The sequence below is a fragment of the Antechinus flavipes genome, chromosome 1 (assembly GCF_016432865.1).
Source record: "Antechinus flavipes isolate AdamAnt ecotype Samford, QLD, Australia chromosome 1, AdamAnt_v2, whole genome shotgun sequence".
NCBI lineage: Eukaryota > Metazoa > Chordata > Mammalia > Dasyuromorphia > Dasyuridae > Antechinus > Antechinus flavipes.
The window spans coordinates 16,617,606-16,638,714 of NC_067398.1; the positions used below are offsets into that span (position 1 = coordinate 16,617,606).

The 21,109-nt window shown below is 40.4% G+C and overlaps 1 protein-coding gene across 1 annotated transcript in view; it reads right to left on the bottom strand.

Annotated features, from left to right (window-relative positions):
- Positions 1 to 21,109, bottom strand: part of DNAH12 (dynein axonemal heavy chain 12) — a 136,909-nt gene that overhangs the window by 39,002 nt on the left and 76,798 nt on the right. The window contains 10 exon segments of the mRNA XM_051979504.1: positions 393 to 634; positions 3,805 to 3,945; positions 5,141 to 5,230; positions 7,468 to 7,599; positions 8,604 to 8,780; positions 10,180 to 10,260; positions 13,011 to 13,173; positions 14,877 to 15,010; positions 15,736 to 15,930; positions 20,238 to 20,399. Of these exon segments, the coding sequence (XP_051835464.1) occupies positions 393 to 634; positions 3,805 to 3,945; positions 5,141 to 5,230; positions 7,468 to 7,599; positions 8,604 to 8,780; positions 10,180 to 10,260; positions 13,011 to 13,173; positions 14,877 to 15,010; positions 15,736 to 15,930; positions 20,238 to 20,399 (1,517 nt within the window).

The window sequence follows — 21,109 nt, forward strand, 5'->3', positions numbered from 1 at the left end:
CAGGACTTTTGTAAGGGATCAAATAAGGTAACAAATATAAAGCCTTTATCCTACATCTAAGTCCAATAAATGTTAGCTGTTATTTCTCTTACTGGAGCCCACGACATATGGTTACAACTCCCAATGTGGTGGGAGAGCCTGTTGTGTAGATAGCAGCAACGGATGGACACAAGGTGACTGGTCCGTGTGAAGATCCAAGGCAGACCACCGTGAGCAGAGACCCTGAGGCCCTTCCTCATCACCCCCAGGCCCTTCCCCATCGCCCCCAAGCCTTTCCCCATCGCTCCCAGGCCCTTGCCCATTGCCTCCAAGGCCCTTCCCCATTGCCCCAATTTTAGAGAAGCCTTAAATCTGGCTGAAGGGTCTCAATTCGTGGCATTTGGGTCCCAGACCTTGTTTTCTCTCCACCCAATCCGCCAATCAGTCTAGAAGCTCTCTCCAATTTCTTCGCACACAGCTCCACCTGATCTTCCAGCCGAGCTTTTTCCTCCGTTTTCTCACGGAAGGTCTGTTGTAAATTGTCCAGGCGATCCTCCACCGCCTGGAGTTCTGCTCTCTTCTGATTCAGGAGCTCCATCGTCTCTGCCAGAGACTTCTGAGCTTCGGCTAAACGAGCTTTCTTGGGAGCAACCACCTGGATGGAAAGAATCAGGTGAAAATTCTAATTACTTGGGACATATACACCACACTCAAGAGATTCACAAACTGTACCTGGAGGGTAACTGAACCCTTTGGGCAAATCAATGACAATTGTTTCATGCCACTAAGAAGGAAAAACATTTTTATGGTGATATATTAGGGCAGCAAAAAGGATCTTTTCTTTTTTTCAAGGCAAAGTGCCTCACCCAAGGTCAACAACTAGTAAGTGTTAAGTGTCTGAGGACAGATTTGAACTCGGGTCCTCCTGACTTCAGAACCAATCAGTGCTCTATCCACTGTGCCATGGAGCTGTCCCCAGCAAAAATGAGCTTAAAAAAAATTTCAGAAAATAAGAGACATATTTTTAGGAATTTGTTTTGATGTTGCATATTTGTTTCAAAGTTTTCTTTTTCTTGTTTTCTTTTAAATTAGGGTGAAGGAAGGAAAGAGGGAGGAAAGAAAAAATGATAGGGAGAAAAGGATGAAAGGAAGGAAGTCACTGACTCATTTTTAAATCAATAAGATCACCAGAAAGAATCAAAGATAAGTAATATGGTTATTAATTTTTTTTGTTCAGTCCTTTCAGTTATGTCTGACTCTTTGTGACTCCACTTAGGGTTTTCTTGGCAAAGACACTGGAATGGTTTTCCATTTCCTTCTCCAGCTCATTTTACAAATGAGGACACTGAGGTAAACAGGATGAGTGACTTACTAACTCCACACAATCAGTAAGCTCCTAAGGTCACATTTGCACCCAGGTCTTCTTGATGCCAGCTTGCTCTATCTACTTTGCCATCTAGTTGACCCACAAACTTTTTTTCTACTTTTTTCTGCCTTGTTCTGAACCAGGGACTTCCTGCACATTAGGCAAACTTGAAAATCACTACACTAAAGAAATTGTGCTTTAAAAGAAAAAAAACCAATGGTTCTGTGTTCAATCTTCTTTTTCTATTTTACTATATATATGGAAATATTTATTTTATTTGATGTTGTTTAAGTTCATAGTAAAAAAAAATTAATTTTAAAGAGCTAACATGGCTTTAATTTCATCATCACATTTAAAAACGCTCTAAATCACTATTGATTAGAGAAATGCAAGTTAAAATAACTCTGAGTACCATCTCACACCTCTCAGATTGGCTAAGATGATAGGAAAAGATAATGATAAATGCTGGAGATGTGGGAAAACTGGGACACTGATACATTGTTGGTGGAATTGTGAAATGATCCAACCATTCTAGAAAGTATGTGGAACTATGCCCAAAGGACTATCAAACTGTGCATCCCCTTTGATTCAGCAGTGTCTCTACTGGGCTTGTAGCCCAAAGAGATCTGAAAGGAGGGAAAGGGACCCACATGTGCAAAAATGTTTGTAGCAGTTCTTTTGTGGTAGCAAAGAATTGGAAAATGAGTAAATTCCCATCAGTTGAAGAATGGCTGAGTACATGTATTAAAATTATAGACTCACGGTGACACAATTTTAAATCCTCCCGGATCCATTTTCAAACTGTTAGAGAAAAAAATACCAAAAGAATTGGAGGGAGGAGGCAGGAGTCACAAATTTCGCATAATTGCCAAAACAGAGGATATTCTGGGAGATGACATCAGTCAATCTTTGACCCAAGTAACCATTTTCACCTCTCAGTAAATTCTTTGGTGAGGTAGCCTGGCAGAATGAAAAAGGGAGGCCAGTCCAAGTCATAAAGAGCTGGGCCTTAGACATCCCTCTGACACGTACTGGCCATGGGACCATGAGCAGACACAACGTTTCTCAGGACCGCTGGGCCATTCCACAAAATTCCATCAAAAAATAAGCTGCTCATCAAAAGCCATGGAGGAAACTGCCACAATTGAAGCATTTCTTATACAGATGGAACCTCAGACCCAGGCCAGGCAAATAAAATCATGTAAGCATGGTCTATCAAGGGCACCCTTGATGAAAATATGTACAGACGAGGTTGGGAAGATTATTTTCTGTCTCTACACAGTCACACTAACTAAAAGTTATAGATAATACAAGTTCCCACTGGTTTCTTGTTGATTATCCATAAAAATAAAAAAAGCACAACTTAAGAAGAAAAAAAATTTAAGTCTTAAAACTTCTCCCATCAGGTGTCTCTCCCGCACATGTTAAGGTCAAACATGAGTCTTTGAAATATACAATCTCATAAAAAATAGAGCCCCAAAGAAGAGATATAAGACTACACACACATACACACACACACACACACACACACACACACACACACATACACCTGCATAAATACTAGTCCTCCCCTCTATAATACAGGTTCCTTAAGAGTCAGGATTAGTTTGTTCTTTTTACTTTTATTCCCAGGGCCAACACAGTCCCTGGCACTAGTCACTGCTTGGTAACTGATTGATCCATCTGTATCTACATGAATCTTTAGCAAATATGGCTGACAGATGGGGAGCTGGGCCCAGAACTGAATTCAAGAATTCTGGGGAAAGCCCAGAATGCATCTGAAAATTTGCCCAATGAGTTCAACAATTCAAACTTCATATTCTCTAAAACAAAATTCCATTTATCCTAATTTTTCTCTCTTTTTTTTATCCTAATTTTTCTCTCAAGACATTTTGTATTATAGAAGAAAATTATAGACAAATCACCACATTGTATTGTACAGAATGTTTCCATGTTGGGAATTTACTATGTAGATATACACAGATGTGTGTTTATAGGTACATTCATACCCACGTAGCTATCCACTGATTTTCACTTCTAGGAATGTTTTAGTATGGAGTGTAATGAGCTTGAAACTCTTGAGTCAATGCACTGAGGTCAGGACTGTCGAGCACTTGAGGCTAATTACTGATTGGACAATACTCTATGGGCACATGCTTGGAAAATGGCCCTTCCCACTATCCTGTGCTGGCTCGATCTGTTGGTGTGTACAGAGAATTGTAGGAGGGACTAGGGGGTGGAGTAAGACTAGCCAGGGTCACTTTGGTAGTAGACAAAGAGAAGGAAGGTCATGGAGATCCTGCTTCCATCCAATTCAATTCTACCTCTAAATACCAAGAATAAAGACTAAGGACTTTCGCTTACCCTGACTCTGGCTGATTCTAAGGTATCCAGGGGACTAACACGGTCATCACAATGGAGACTCTTTTCAAGAGCACTTTCATGAGCACGCTCCTTACCTTTGCAACTCTGTCATAGACCTCCATAGCCATGATCCATTTGCACAGACCCTCAGCTGCAGAAGATGCCTTAGCTACTTTAGGGGGGTCAAATTCGGGGTTTGTTAGGTATTCACCTCGAATCTTCTGCATAACGCTCACCTACACAAAATTTAAAGAAGGAAAAAATAATTGCACAAAATTGTACAATCTTTCTGGAGAGCAAAGCAGACAGTAAAATACCGTGAAAGTTTCCAGAGATATCCCAAGCTTGGAGTCAAAAATTACGTTGTTCAGAAGAGCCATTTGCTCATAGAATTTCACAGCAGTATTATTTGTTAATTGGAAAAAACTGGAAGCAATCTGAATGTCCAATAGCAGAGGAACGGCTAAATGAATTGTGGGGTGGTGGCTTAATCGTACTGTACTTAAGTAATGGTGGCACAGTTAAGACTGACAAGACCTTTTTGAAGTAACAGAGATAGGGACAGATATAGGGATGGAGATGGGAGTGAGGACTGATTTTGTGGTCTCATTGCTATAGAGAACCCAAGGATGAAGAAGCTCCTTTCACCAGTGCAGATCAGTAGCTTCTCTGCATCCTATAGTCTTTTTTTTTAATTAAAGCTTTTTATTTTCAAAATATATTTTATATATGTATATATTTGTGTGTATATATATGTGTATATATACACACATGGATAATTTTCAACATTCAAAATATATACATGGATAATTACAAAATCTTGTCTTCTAATTTTTCCCTTCCTTCCCCTCACCCCTCCCCTAGATGGCAAGTAATCCAATATATGTTAAACACGTGCAATTCCTCTATACACATTTCCATAATCATCATGATGCACAAGGAAAATCTGATCAAAAAGGAAAAAAATGAGGAACAAAATGCAAACAATAAAAAGAATACAATCAATCAATTAGTACACATTTACTAAGCACCTATATGTGTGTCTTAGCTACTGTGCTAAGTGCTGGGTTAGCAAGAGCGCTGGTCCTAGGATCAGAGGACCTCCAATCGTATCCCACCTCTGATACCTGGGACTCAGTTTTCTCATTTGAACAATGGGAGAAGGGGAGTTGAACTTGATAATCTCTGCAGCTCCTTCCAGCTCCAGAGACAGCTCTTGGGACACCTCTATGCCATCACCCTCTCGAGTCAATAGCATGAGACAATATTCTAAGAGAGGGGAAGTGTTTACACAGCGTAGAGCTATACCATGATCCTATAAGGTCATCCAGGGAAAAGTACTCTCTTGTCATATTTTCTCTCTGATTGTATGAATCTGTGGATTTCATGGACTTTTAAGAAAATTAACATTTGGAAAGAAAACACACTTACTGGAATGTTGTCCTTGTCATATTCTTTCAGGTCTCTTAAGAAATTCATGTCTCCCAGTAACTTTTTGCTGGGAGCCCAATAATCCAAGATCTGTCAGTAAAATAGATGGACACTGTTTTAATGAAGGAACAAAGTCATTTAGTCTCCTTGAATCCCTGACACAGCGAATCCACCACAGAAATGATCTGTGCTCTCTCGCACCCATCAGCACTTTGCATTTCATCTGGACACATCAGTTCATCTTCAAAAGGATTTTCTTGGGAACTTCAGTGTACGAACTTAATGCTTTAAGTTATGGAAAACTCAGGCGGTCCGCCATGATTAGAATAGTAGCCCCAGCTCTCTAATCACCAATTTCTTCCAAATCTCAGGCCCAAGGCCTTTCTGTATCCCTGTGGTTGGGGCCAGTATTTGCTTTATGTGTATTTATAGATATATTATATGCATATATATATATGTGTATTATATAATACATATATACATGTGTATTATATAATACATATACATATATGTATTATATGCCCATATGTGTACATGCTATCTCTCCAATAGCAGAGACTAGTATGTTTTTGTGTCCATATGCACAATTGTCTATCAGTTTTTGGGAAACAGAAGGCACTTTAAAAATGCCTATTGAATAAACAAATGAAAAAGGAATTCAGTACTGAATAACACAAAGATATCTTAAAAATTCAGCCAGGATTTAACAAGTTCAAGTAAATAAAGGGGAGAAAGGAATCCTCATTATTTTAGGCTATGGTTTTGGGGAATCATTTCTGAAATTTCCCAGCAGCCAGGTCAGCAGCAAGCATTCCTCTTAGCGATATCATCTGTCTTGAAGCCTGTCGGGGAAAGTGGAAGAACTCTAGATTTAGAAGGAGAAAAGACTTAGATTCCAGTCTTGCCTCTGTACTAACTCAGCAAGCTGAGGAAGAAAAAACTGGGGAGCCAGCCCAGGGGAGAGGAATATCCTCAGCAATTTGCAGGAAAGGTGCATGAAGTTCAATCCCAGGTTCTTTTGGAAAGTCTGCCTGCACTATATAGAAAACCGTAGAGCTAAAGGCAAAGACTGGCCAGCCCCATGACGCTAGACAAGTCACGTATAGGCAGTGCAGCTCAATGCATAGAATAACGGGCCTGGAATTGGAAAAATTTTCCACAAACTCTACAGAGTTTAGTGGAAAGAATCCTAAATGTGAACTCAAAGGATCTGGGTTCAAATCCTGACACCTACTAACTCTGCAGCCTTGGACCAATTACTTCCCTCTCTGGCCCTCAGTTTTTCCATCTGTCAGATGAGCACATTGGAATGGATGGCCTCTAAGGTCCCTTCAAGCTCTAGAGCTGGGACATTCTGGTCTTGCCTCAGACAATTCAGAGGACCTGAAGAGATGGTCTTCAAGAAATTCTGAGACTCAGGATCCTATTGTTGGAGACCATTCAGTCCAATTCCTTCATTTGGAAGGGGAAAAAGGGAAACTGAGGCACAAGAAGGTTAACTTGCCCATGGTCACACACAGCTAATAAGGGTCTGAGGTGAGATTCAAACTTAGGTCTTTGGCCAACAACTATTTATTAAACAACATTAAGCACCAAATATGTACCAAGACAAAACTGAACCAGGCCCTGCCCTCCAGGAACTTACCCAAGAAGGAAAAGTGGGGATGGATTACAAGTCACCCCACTGGAAAAGAGTATCTGATCTCCCCTGGACGTCCTCCCTGACAAGTGGCCACCCAGCCTCCTCCTGGAGACACCATTAAGGACCCGTGATCCCCTAAGCAGCTGATCCCACCTTAGCATTACTCTGGTAGGACGCTTTTCCTGGTATCAAACCTGAAACGTGCTCCTGTGGCTCCTGGCCCTGCCCTCCAGAGCCAACCCAAACCACGCTAACCCCCCTCCATAAAAGAAACTTCAAATTCTAGAAGACAGTCCTCAGTTCCCCTCTTCCCATTCTCCAAGTTAAACACCTCAGAATTTTTCACCCACTGCTCCAAGGCAAGATCCCAATGCCCATCACCATTATGGCCTGGCCTCCCTCCTCGGAACACTCGTTACACTCCTTAGTGCCCTCCACCCCTTAGGGTGTCCTTCACATCCACTGCATCAGTTCTCCCCTCTGCTGGAGAAAAGATCAGACAGGAAGGTTCTGGAGGCCATCTCTTGATCTATTTATATATAAATAATATATATTATATACATATAAATTATACATATATATTAATATATAAATAATAAATGATTCATTAAAATATGTATAACCCTTGTTGCAAATCTACTTCACGTAGTTTAAACACCAACACCACGCCATCTCCCACGGTTACCTTGCCTCCAGTTCCCGAAGGGTCCGTGATTTTCTCTGGTTTTATGTCTTTCATGACACAAATAGCAGCCATCACGAGCTTGACTCCAGATGGAGGATTTTTCATGGACTTCACAATAGTGATGTCAGAAGGCTAAAGGGAAGGGAAAATGGGCGTTTTCAGACATCACTTACTGCTACAAGAGAAAGATGAACAATGACATTTGGGACTTTAAGACAAACAAAAGGCATCGTGTTTGTCTCAAAATTATAATTGCATGGTTTACTGTGCTGTGATTGGGGAAGAATTCTGGGATTACAGACAGAGGGATGTAATGCACCAAGCCCTGGACCCGGAATCCAGAAGGCCTGGATCCCATCCCTACTGTTAGCGACCCCTGTGCCTCAGCTACTCTCTGGGACTTAACAGTCACAAAAGGGCTTCAGTCTGAACTGCTAGCGACTTCCTTACATTGATAAAAATCACAATTTCTTCAGGGAAGGGAAACTTAGCAAAGGAGGATTTTGCCCAGAGATTGCTTGGGCAAACCTTGATTGAGCCTGGCCCCGGATTTCTGAGGCAAAAGGATATTCCAGGTATTTCTTTCTGGTGAAGAAAATGAGCATCAGGCCCAAGAAGGACATTGCTGTCCAAACAGGCCTACCCCTGCATCGAGAGGAATTGCTGAGAACTATGGAGATTGAATATAAATCAACACATGCAATGTTCACTTTTTTTTCTTGCATAGTTTTTCCCTTTTGTTTTGATTTTTTTTCTCCCAACATGATTCATAAAGAAATGTGTATTTTAAAAGTTAATGTATGTGTGTAACTAGAAAAAATAAAACAATTCTTTTTAAAAGAAGAATTGCTGGCTTTGTGAAGGGCCTCTCTCTGGAGCCAGATCACCCCTCCACATGAGGCACTGTGGGTCAGGAGCATGTTAAAGTGAGAAGGGAACCTGGGCCTGCCCCTCACTGCCTGTGAGACCCTTCTCTACTAGGTGAACTAGAGGGCCCAAAAGTGTCCATCTCCAATCCTATGGTCCGAGGCCCGGGTTGTCTTTGCCTCCCCAGGGCGACTTCACCCTCTCTCCACAGTCAGTCCTCTTGGAGTGATCCCCACTGGGCCTCCCGGCCCCCATGGAGCACCCCTTGCCTTCAGCGTGTCCAGCGCAGAGAGAGCAGCTTCCAGGGCGGGGATGGCCTCAGCGAGGTCACTCTCGCACTCGTTTTTCAGGGTCTGGGCCTCCTCGGCCTTCGCTGTCGCCAGCTCCTCATCTATCTTGACAAACTTTCTCTTGGCTTCCACCTGCGCAGACTCCACCTCAATCACCTGAAAGCATCCAGCAAAAATCAGCCCCAGCCGCCCCGTGAGAGGAGCCTCAAGGGGGTTTGTCTTTGGAGGGATGGAGCACCAGAACCAGAATAGGGAGGACAGAGTTCAAATCCAGCCTCGGACACTCAACACTTCCCTTGTTTTGTGATCCTGGGCAAGTCATTAGCCCCAATGACTACACCCAATAAGAACAATGGCCATTTGCCTCGAAAACCTAGAAATCTAAGAACTGTTCTAGAAGCCTTTGGCAGCCCATTTTACAAGCATCTTATTTTACCACCGCCCCCCAAACCCCTAGGAGACAGGTTCTATTGTTATGACCATTTTCTGTTTGGAGAAACTGAGTGTTGGGGGTAAGATTTGAGCCCACACCTCCCCGGCTACAGGTCTACCTCCCCACACAAACAGAAACAACTTTGAAGTTCAGACTAAGAATGCTGGACACTGTGGAGACTTTTCTTTGGGCTGGGCCTGGGACTACAGGTGAGGGAAGTCCCAGGCAGGTCAGCCCCTTTTCTGAGGCTTCAGATCCTCGAGGGCTGCTGGGCCATTTGGCTGGGAAGTGACTCACGCAGGGCCCTGCAGCCAACGAGGGTCAGAGATTCTGGGACTCGGAGGTCTGCTGGGCTGCTTGGCTGTGAAGTGATTGTCCAGGCCCTACAGCAACAGAGGCTCTGGGACCCGGAGGGCTGCTCTCTCCCCCAGTCTGCCCTTAGAAAGGCACAAAGCCCAAACATACCAGGTGTCTGACCCATCAGTCACAGACCTTTGATAGATTTTTACTTAAGTGATTGAGACAATCGTCACCATGAACAATAAATTTGGTCACAGGCTAGAGAGTCAGATGACTCATTGGAACAAAATTTGTTTAAAAAAGAGAAAAAAAGAAAAGGATACCCCAAAGGGGAGGTCTGATAGGCTAGCCACAAAAGAGGAGGAAAGGGTTGGAGGGAAAAATGAGCTGGAGAAGAAAATAGCCGAGTCCAGTATCTCTGCCAAGAAAACCCCCAAGTGGGGTCCCTAGGAGAGGGTCACACAACCGAAAGGACTCCTGGGTCTTGCCACGCTCCCATAGGACATCTAGGGCTTCCCATCACCCCTGCCACTGAACCCTCCTACGTATGACATCTCTCCCAATCAGAGTACGAACTCCTTGAGAACAGAGGCTGCCATCTCTTTCTATTTATATCGCCAGCACTTAGCACAGAGTTTGGCACTTAGTAAGCATTTCACACAGAGTTTTGTTTTATCTTTAGCGCTTCCATTCACTCATGACAGCAAGACTTGGGAGTTTACTCAGATTCACTGAAGGTAAAGTCATTAATTTGCCATTAGGTCACACACATTCATGACATTGGCAAAGCCTGTGACCCCTGGAAATGTGGGAGAAGCTCACCTGCATCATGTTGGCATTCTCCACTTTGGCCTGCTCCAGCATGGGCTGTAACTGCACCAGTTCTAGCTTCATCTCCCCCACCTAAAGGGACACGAGGCCGGACAGAACGTTACCTTGGTGCGCTGGAAGCAGCCTCCAACAAAAAGCAGAGCAAATGAAAGAGTTTTCCATTATAAATGCATAGGAATATGAAGACATATATACATACACACATAGATACTTATATATATATTTTTTTATTTTCCCCTATTCGATATTTAAAATAATTTTTAAACTTTCTTTTAAAGTTCCTTTTAAGTTTTGACTTCCTTCTCATTTCTCTCAAAATCCCCACTTTTCTTCAAAATTCAACTAAGCACTATGTGCTAAACAATACTCCAAAGCTATTAGTACTCCTCCTCCAAAATAATCCCATATTATTTTGTATTTATTTTGCATTTAATTATTCATGTACATATCATTCACCCCTCCTGATTAGAATATAATCTTTGATGGTAGGAACTTTTTTAATCTTCAAATTCCCAGGGCCTGGAACAAATTAAGAACGTAATAAATGATTGTTGATTGATGTTCAATTGTTCTATAAATCCATCCATCTGTATAAAATGGCAAACTACAAGAGGAATCATCGAACGCCCAAACTCCATTGAAGAGATTAGTGACATGACTAAAGAAGTTCTTCCTGCTTCTATTTTTCATGCCTGAGTAACCCCACTTGCCCTCAAGTCTGGGGCAGGTTTTCTGCCGAACGGCTCTGTGAATGCTGGAGGGACGTGAGATTGCTAACAGACTGAGACATTACAAAGCAATGGGTCCGCAGAAAGTATACATGATATGGACAGGACATTGGTGGGTTGGAAGACTTCAAGGAAATTGGTCCAAAAAAGCAAGATGGACTTTCTGAACGGCATCTAAGAGACCTTCCCCTAAAGTCACAAACACGTGGGCAGCCAGCTGCCTGAAAACCGGTAAGAGTGAGTTCTGCCAGGTGAGATCACTCCGTCTCTCCTCAGTTGAGTGATCTTTTCTGATTCCCAGTCAAAGAGCCCCTTGATTTCTGCGTGTTCTTTTGTTTATTCCACTCTGCAGAATTTTCCCCGATTGCCGTTCACTGCTTACTTTGATAATGAGATGTATTAGCTTTGAGGATGATCGTTTGAATACCTAGAGTTCAGTGAGAAGCTAAGGATAGCCCCCACTCCTGAAAACTATCACAGAAAATGTGATTTATTCTGGCCCCCAAAATATCACACTCCTAAACTACTATTATTTAAAGCACAGAAGATGGATGAGATTTTATAACCCAAAAACCTTTTTAGAGATGGGAATTTAAGGAGAAATAGCCTAACCACATACTCCTGGATCCTACCTACTCCATCCCCAATGACTTCTGGGAGTGATTTGAGTCCTTCCACTACTCTTCACAAAAGCAAAAATTATTTGGAGATAGAGTGAGCTAGAACTCAGATCAGATAGCAATCCACACCATATGTAAATCATATATATCTTTTTATTTATATATGTATATATATGTAGTTATGTATTATACATATATATATATATATTTGTCTATTATTGTGTAAATACATAAATATTGTGTGTGTGTGTGTATATATATATATATATATATATGTGGATGGTCACCCACATATACTTTATACATGGTAATGAAAAAATATCAGAAAGTATTAATGGTCTTCTTGTTCTAGTCCCCCCTCCTCCCCACTTCCCACTGCCATTCTTAAGAAGTCAATGATTTTCAAGCCATTCTCCAATTGATAAATGGTCAAAGGATATGAACAGACAATTTTCAGATGAAGAAATTGAAACTATTACCACTCACATGAAAGAGTGTTCCAAATCACTATTGATCAGAGAAATGCAAATTAAGACAACTCTGAGATATCACTACACACCTGTCAGATTGGCTAAGATGACAGGAAAAAGAATGATGAATGTTGGAGGGGATGCGGGAAAATGGGGACACTGATGCATTGTTGGTGGAGTTGTGAACGAATCCAACCATTCTGCAGAGCAATCTGGAATTATGCCCAAAAAGTTATCAAACTGTGCATACCCTTTGATCCAGTAGTGTTTCTATTGGGCTTATATCCCAAAGAAATACTAAAGAAGGGAAAGGGACCTGTATGTGCTAAAATGTTTGTAGCAGCCCTGTTTGTAGTGGCTAGAAACTGGAAAATGAATGGATGCCCATCAATTGGAGAATGGCTGGGTAAATTGTGGTATATGAATGTTATGGAATATTATTGCTCTGTAAGGAATGACCAGCAGGATGAATACAGAGAGGCTTGGAGAGACCTACATGGACCGATGCTAAGTGAGATGAGCAGAACCAGGAGATCATTATACACTTCGACAACGATATTGTATGAGGATGTATTCTGATGCAAGTGGATTTCTATGACAAAGAGACTTAACTGAGTTTCAATGGATAAATGATGGACAGAAACAGCTACATCCAAAGAAGGAACACTGGGAAATGAATGTGAACTATTTGCATTTTTGATTTTCTTCCCGAGTTATTTTTACCTTCTGAATCCAATTCTCCCTGTGCAGCGGGAGAACTGTTCGGTTCTGCAAATATGTATTGTATCTAGGATATACTGCAACATATTTAACATATATAGGACTGCTTGCCATCTTGGGGGGGGGGTGGAGGGAGGGAGGGAAAAAAAACGAAACATAAGCGAGTGCAAGGGATAATGTTGTAAAAAAAAATTATCCTGGCATGGATTCTGTCAATACAAAGTTATTATTAAATAAAATAAAATTTAAATTTAAAAAAAAAAAAAAGAAGTCAATGATTTTACCTGGGATTCAGCAAAAGCTAATTTATCAAGCCCGTTGGTATATCTGAATTTGGCTTTCATGACGGCCTGGCGCTTCTGAGTCAAGAGCAGCCGAAACGCTGCAATCAGTTCCAGGTAAGACGTAGGAGTCACGTAGTTATGTCGTCCCAAATCTTGCAAGAACCTAAAACAGAAATAGAAGACATGCCAGGTTGGACTTGTTGTCAAGAAAGAAAATGCTTTTTGATTTCCTTCACAGGCTAATTGTACATTATTTCAAAGTCCGATTCTTTTTGAACAGCAAAATAACTGTTTGGACATGTATACATATATTGTATTTAACTTATACTTTAACATATTTAACATGTATTGTCAACCTGCCATCTGGGGGATGGGATGAGGGGAAGGAGGGGAAAAATTGGAACAAAAGGTTTGGCAATTGTCAATGCTGTAAAATTACCCATGCATGTGTCTTGTAAATAAAAAGCTATAATAAAAAAATAAAATAAAAAGGAAAAAAGAAAGAGAGAAAATGCTACATACTGGCACGAGGAGGAGTCAAGCGAGCAGTATGTACTGAGCACTTCTGAGTGCCGATCATGTGCCAGAGAGACAAAAATTAAACATTCTTTACCCAAGCCAACTGAAACTACCTGAACACATAAAAGTAGATGCAAAAGATTCAAAGTAATTGGGGTGGGGGAGAACCCACTAGAAGTTAAGAGGAAAATAAAAAGTATTAAAAGATGACTTTTCATTTTCTAATTGTGCAAAATGTCTATTTTCTGAAACTCTAAATATGTAAATGGAATGGGATTTTAAATGATGAGATGTATGTAAAAGGCTACAAATCCAAGAGGTTGAATGTCATGAGTTTACAATGGAAAACATTTGCTATGCTTCTGTGTATTTTTCCCTAAGCCTACACACTTTTGCAGTTGCCTGTGCCGGCCAGCTTGAGTGGGAAGGTAACATGAAATAGAAGACTGGCAAAGGGACAGGGCAGCAAATCCCCCCCGTGCCCACCTCCCTGCTCTAGGGAGAAGAGTACAAACTGAGTCTGGTAGAAAACGCCACAAGGGTAAACCATATACCCTAGAAATGTGAACGATTATCAGCATTAGCTTCAGTAATAACAACCAGTCAATAAACATTTATTTAGTGTCTATTACATGCAAGGGACTGTGTGAAGGAACAACCAAACCCCATGTATTATTGGGTCATCCACTATTGGTCATCATCACTATTGATCACTATAGTGACACATCCAGTATCTCATTTGAGATAGAGACTTCAGGAATTATGACTTCCACTTTACAGATTAGGCAACCAAGGCTCAAGAAGACAAGTAGGAAGCAGTCTCGTACAGCAGAAAGAGCACTGGTTCTGAAGTCTAAAGATTCATGTTCAAATCCCTACTTTCTGTGAAACTGGGCAAGTCATTTGAGTTTCTCCATCTAGAAAATACAGGGTTTTGATCAACTGGCCTGTTAAGTCCTTCCCAGGTCTAGACTGCTGAGCCTACAAGTCTGGTTCTGGGAAAAGAAACAAGGGACATGATTGACAACATTTATGACATGACAGGGAAATGATGATTTCTCAAGGCAAAAATATGGACTAAAAACTCATGGTTCGTCCTTCCAGGATGTCCCACCACCAGACACTCACTCAGGGAAGTGGTTCAACTTGAAGCCTGATTTTTTTTTCATTTCCTTCATTTCCCAACACAAGAAGATCACAATTTTTAAAATAACAACCAAGATCCCAAAAAGATTTGAACAAAGTAAAACACACACACACAAAAAGAATTCCTAAATCTTTCACAGGGGAAATATTTTAAATACACAAAGAATTATTGTCATTGTTTTTTCAAAACCGTGAACAAACCTTGCTGAGAGATCCATAATGGACGTATGAAAGTGTTTACAGATGGGAACGACTTCCACCCTCTCGTTTTTCGTGAGCTCCAGGGTTTCTAAGAACTTAACGGCCACACGTTCCAAGGCATCTTCAGGCCATGGCTGAAAAAAGGAAGCCATCATGTAAAATGTAAACAATTCTATTCTTTTACTATTGAAAGGCAGCAATGTCTAAAATGGTTCCTTTTTTAGCAAGACATTTATTGAGCATCTACTATGGGCCGAGCACTGCTCCAGATCCTGGAGACACAAAGACAGAAATGAGACAGACAAGGTAACAGTGCACCTATGGAAGTACTGCTCAGTCAACAAGCATTTATGTTTACCCTATGCCAGGCAAACATTAGGGATACAGAAGCAAAAATGATAATCTCTCCTATCAAGGATCCTACATTTCTCTGGAGAGATATGTTATCTAGAGAGATAAGTTAATATAAGCTAATTTATACCCTTCTGGGGGATACTGGATGCAAAGAATACAAAATAATTTTTCTCTAAAACATTTCTCTGTTTAAACATTCTATCTCCCATCCCTCTTAAGAGGAGAGAGACTTTGGGTTTTTGTCTTTGCGTCAGCAGAGTTTCTCACAATACCTGAGACACAGAAGCTGTTCAATAGATGCTCAATGAATGGTTTGCTATTAAGCAGCTTTTCTAATACAAATCACAGCAATGTAGCTTAATGGAATGAAACTGAGCTTTCCATGTTTTTCAACGTTTTTGAGACTTGAGTTTTAGAAGAAAGAAATGCTGGAAGATCAATGGCCAAGAATGACAAAGTTCTAAGTATGTTACAAAAATGAAATAAAACTGATCTATTAACAAACCTGGAACCAGTCGATGGTACAGCAATTGATGAGAGAGGGGAACTGCCTCAAGCGATTGCGAAAAGCATCCCCAATGGGGCTGAAGGCAACCACGACATGGAGATTGTCTCGGCACTGATTCACAAAGAAGGCGAACAGGGCCAGTGGACTGAGCTCGCCATGTTTGAGGCCAGCCTGGGCCGCCGGACGAACACCCTAAGGAGCAGGAGGAGAGGAAGTGGTCACAAAAGGGGGAAGGATGATTAAAGGCTGAAATCTGTCTTTGAGGAACGTTTTCATCATTCTTACTCTGTCCAAATATCCTCAGAAATTGGATATTATTATTTATGTTTACAGTCTTAGCTAATTTCCATTCCCATGATCACTTAGGCCACATGCCAGGCATTTTGCTAAACAATGAGTAGACAAAGAAAAGCAAATTGACTTTTTATATCCATTGATGTCCAAAACACTAATAGTGGTCAATAAATAAAAACAGGAGGAGTGGAAGGAGAGAGGAGGAGGAGGAGGAGGAGGAGGAGAGGAGGAGGAGGAGGAGGAGGAGAAAAATTAGAAGAAAAAGAGGAAGGAGGAGGAGGAAGAGAAGGAAAAAGAAGGAGAAGGAGGAGGAGGAGGAGAAAGAGGAGAAGGAGAAGAAGGAAGAGGAGGAAGAAGAGATGATGATGATGATGATCAATCCCTGAGATATAGTGCAATGGGAAAGAGCCCTGGACTTAAGTCAGAGAACAAGAGCCCAATGCTTAGGACCTGGGTGCAATCATTTAAGCTTGCTGGATTCTCAGCTTCCTCACCTGTAAAATGAAGAAATTGGACTAAATGGATCTGAGGTTCCCCTCACTCTAGAGCCATGATCCTAAATGTCTGATGTTCCACCCCCCACAAAGCAATCATTATAGGAAGCTTTGGTCTCCACCACCAGCTTCATCGTGGAGTGGACTTTTTTTTAATAGCTTTTTATTGATAAAACATATGCACGGGTAATTTTCCAACATTGACCTTCTATTCCTTCCAAAGCCTTTTGTTCTAAATTATCCCCTTCTTCCTCCCATCCTCTCCCCTAGATGGCAGGTAGTCCAATATATGTTAAATATATTAAAACATATGTTAAATCCAATATATGCATATTATTTGCTGCACAAGAAAAATCCAATCTAGAAAGAAAGAAAAAAAATGCAAGCAAACAATACCAGAAAGAGTGGCAATGCTATGCTGTGCTCCACACTTATTTCCTATAGTTCTCTCTCTGGGTATAGCTGATTCTCTTCATTACTAAATAATTGGAACTAGTTTGAATCATCCTATTATTGACGAGAGCCACGTCCATCAGAATTGATCCTCGTATAATATTGCTATTACCATGTACAATGATTCCCTGGTCCTGCTCATTTTACTCAGCATCAGTTCATGGAAGTCTCTCCAAGCCTCTCTGAAATCATCCTGCTGGTCTTTCTTACAGAACAATAATATTCCATAACATTCATATACCACAGTTTATTCAGCCATTCCCCACCTGATGGACATCCATTCAGTTTCCAGTTCCTTGCCACTACAAAGAGCTGCCACAAACAGTCTTACAAACGTGGGTCCCTTTCCCGCCTTTAAAATCTCTTTGGGATATAAGCCCAGTAGTAACACTACTGGATCAAAAGGAATGCACAGTTTGATAACATTTTGAGCATAACTCCAAATTGCCATGGAGTGGACTTCTTTAGGGATTCTGAGATGACAGATACAGGAGTCCAGAGGTTAGTGGAGCAAGAATAGATATTCCATGGGTCTACAAGCCTCGAGTGGCTCAGAAGGTTCAGATCACAAGGACAATTCTACAAATATCTGCTCTTTGCCTTGTCTCCCAACTAGTTTTCAGAAGGAATCTTTAACACACACAAGGTAAATTACTCTTTTACTTGTTCAATTCACCCACAACAAATTCATTTAAAGACAATTCATTTAATCTAATTTGCCTAAAGATCCATTATGAGGATAAGAAGGATCTCACTTTTTGGTCTCCAAGTAGGCCGGGGAAAAGTTCCTATGGTATTAGGAGCTTGTGGATGAAAACTCAGAGGGTCAGGCCCCTCTCTGCATCTTCATATCCCAGACAATCCAAGAACCTCCAAGTAGGTGTGAGAGGCAAGATGTAAATTCTTTCTCACTCTAGCCTTCCTTATTTACTATTTAATCAAACATGCTAAATGTAAATGAGATGAGTTCATCTTATTATTCTGACACTGCTTTATCCTTTCTGCCTGGGGGGTTGCTCCCCTTCTACTTCATTTTTGGCACTGGCCTGCATGCAGAATTACTAGAATGCTTTTCAGCAAGGAAGCTTACCTTGATCTATGACCAAATCAGATTTCTTCACATGGGCGTGTCCTGCACCAATTAAACGGCAGGGTTTTTAAATTATATCCTGTTCTGGACCCCTGACCACCCTCTCCTAGTCAGGAGAATAAGCATAAAGGGGCAATAGCAGAAAAGTAAGATTGCAAGGGGGAACCCAGACGTCTCACACAAACTATAACAAATCAAAGAAGCATAATTTATAAATTATGTCAAAGACCCCATGTTGATAACATATGGTGACTCAAGGGAACCATCCAGGTGCTAACAGGATTTTCTGGTCCTAGAACATGTACAGATGAATTCCAAAGACCAGCAGATTGCCCAGTGGTGCTGACAATTTTATGGATGTGTTCATTTTAAAACTTAATTGACAACTTTGAAAGGATTTGGAAGTGTTTCTGAACTAACCCAAAGTTGGCACAGGTAAGAGTCTGTTCCCAAAAATCCCTGTAAAAGGGATCCCTAATACAGCATCAGTAAGTACTTAATGCTTGTCCATATGCCCAAAGGACTAGCAAACTGTGATATCCTTTGATCCAGCAGTGTTTCTACTGGACTTATATCTCAAAGAAATCATAAAAGAGGGAAAAGGACCCATATGAGCAAAATGTTTGTATCAGCCCTTTTGGTAATGGTAAGGAACTGGAAACTGAGTGGATGCCCATCAGTTGGGGAATGGCTAAACAAATTATGGTATATGAAAGTTGTGGAATATTATTGTTCTGTAAGAAATGACCAGCAGGATGATTTCAGAGAGGGCTGGAGAAACTTACAGGAACTGATACTGAGTGAAGTAAGCAGAACCAGGAGATCATTATACATGGCAACAAGAAGATTGTGATGTTCAATTCTGATGGACATGGCTCTTTTCACAATGAGGTGATTAAAGCCAGTTTCAATAGACTTGTGATGGAGAGAGCCATCTGTGTCCAGAGAGAGGACTATGGGGACTGAGTGTGGATCATAACATAGTATTTTCCCCATTTTTGTTGTTTGCTTGCTTTTTTCTAATTTTTTTCCTTTTTGATCTGCTTTTTCTTGGGCAACATGATAAATGTGGAAATACGTACAGAGGAATTGCACATGGTTAACCTATATTGTATTATTTGCTGTCTAGGGGAGAGAGGGGAGAGAGGGAGGGAGGAAGAGAGAAAAATTTGAAACACAAGGTTTTGTAAGGGTGAGTATTGAAAACTATCTTTGCATGTATTTTGAAAAATAAAAAGCTATTATTATTTTTAAAAAAACAATGTTTGTTCACTCATTGATATCATATTGTTCGGATCAGAGCAGGAGTCAAATGCAAAACAGCATTCCACATGAATTGCTGTGGCCATTTTGAATGACAGTATTCATTTCATCATTTTATCGGTGTAGTGCATGCTGATCTCCAATATTGCTTTATGATGACATCACAGGATCAAAGGAGTCTAGATTTAGATAATGGACCACTAAGTTCAACTCCTTCGCTGTGCACCAGTGAAAGCTAACACTCAGTGTGGACTACCGAAGTCAGACTCCTAACACAAATAAGTGCTGCTAATCTGTACAGAAAGCTGTACATGACTTAATTTTAAAATGGAATGTTATTTATGTTTCATTGTATTTTCATTCATTTTTAAAATATTACATTTATATTACATTTTTATTTATAGGTATATAATTATATTTATATCTGTTTGGGTAATATGAGAAGGCTGTGGACCATATGCAGCCCCGAGTTCACACTCCCTGGGAGGTTTCAACACTTGTCTTTTTTCCTGTTCATATAACCATATAATAATTAAAATAGATCCTTTTCCTTTCATAAGACCTAGTAAACAAGGTTAAATAAATGAGATGAATTTTCTATCACAAACAAAATATCAAACAATATATCATGTCTTAAACTAGAGCTTCTTGATCTGGGTTCTATTAATTTGATTTTTTAAAAATATTGATTACCATTTCAATATAATTAGTCTTTTTAGCTATCCTATATATTTTATTTTATAGACTTCACCAAAGGGGTTCATGACCTTAAGGCTAAGAAATCCTGTCTTAAGATGACATTTAAACTAAGTTAAGACCTACAATAAATTTATTTCTCCACTTCTTAGGTCACAAAAGAATTCTCCAGAGATCGCATTTCATCAGCATATGAAAACCTGTCATACCTCCATCACTTCCTGTTTTTCATCTGCTGCAAAGATGTTTGGGACTTCTCCAGTGTTGAGTACACTGTCAACATCCTCCAAAAACGCTTCCTCCTTGATCTGCGTGTCTGTGATGAGAAACACTGTCTTCAAGCCCCTCATACCAGCACTTCTCAGGAGATTCTAAAAGGCAAAAAAGAAGCTTAGAAGACACAAAACAATAGGAATATGTAATCAGCCCCTGAGTTTTTTCCCTTCTACCCTCACTTTCTACCATCAGTCTGCAGATCATAGATTTAAAACTGGAAGATACCTCAAAGGTCTTTTGATCCAATATTCTCATTTTATAGAAAAGGAAACTGAGACCCAGGGAGCCTAAGTGACCATATCATCATCAACATCATCATCCTTCCTATTAGACCCTTATAGCCATTCATCAAGGTGAGAGGTAACTCAGATATCACAGCATTCCCAGTTATAGAATATATTCCCAGATATTCCCATTTATAGAATGGTGACAGAAATCAGCTATTATTGATTACTTTGAATTCATTTTTGGTTTGATTACGGGATTAAACTCATTCTTTAGGGAAAACTAACCCTAACAGCTGAGCCAAACTAATATAGACTGTGTCTTAAATCTAGGTTACTTATAAATTTAGTGAATAGACAGATTTAAAAAACTATCATTTAACAGCAGACAAATTAGAAGAATAAAATAATCATAAGATTATAAGGTTTTTCAAAAGGCTAAATTCCCTCTTCTAGCAGAAGGGGGATTGACCAGAGGCTAAGATCCATTTCTGGCAGTTGGAAGGAAAGACAAACTTCTCTCTCTTGGATAAGTTCCACTTTCTTTTTTTTCCCTTTTTTTAAAGAGCTACAATTTAAGT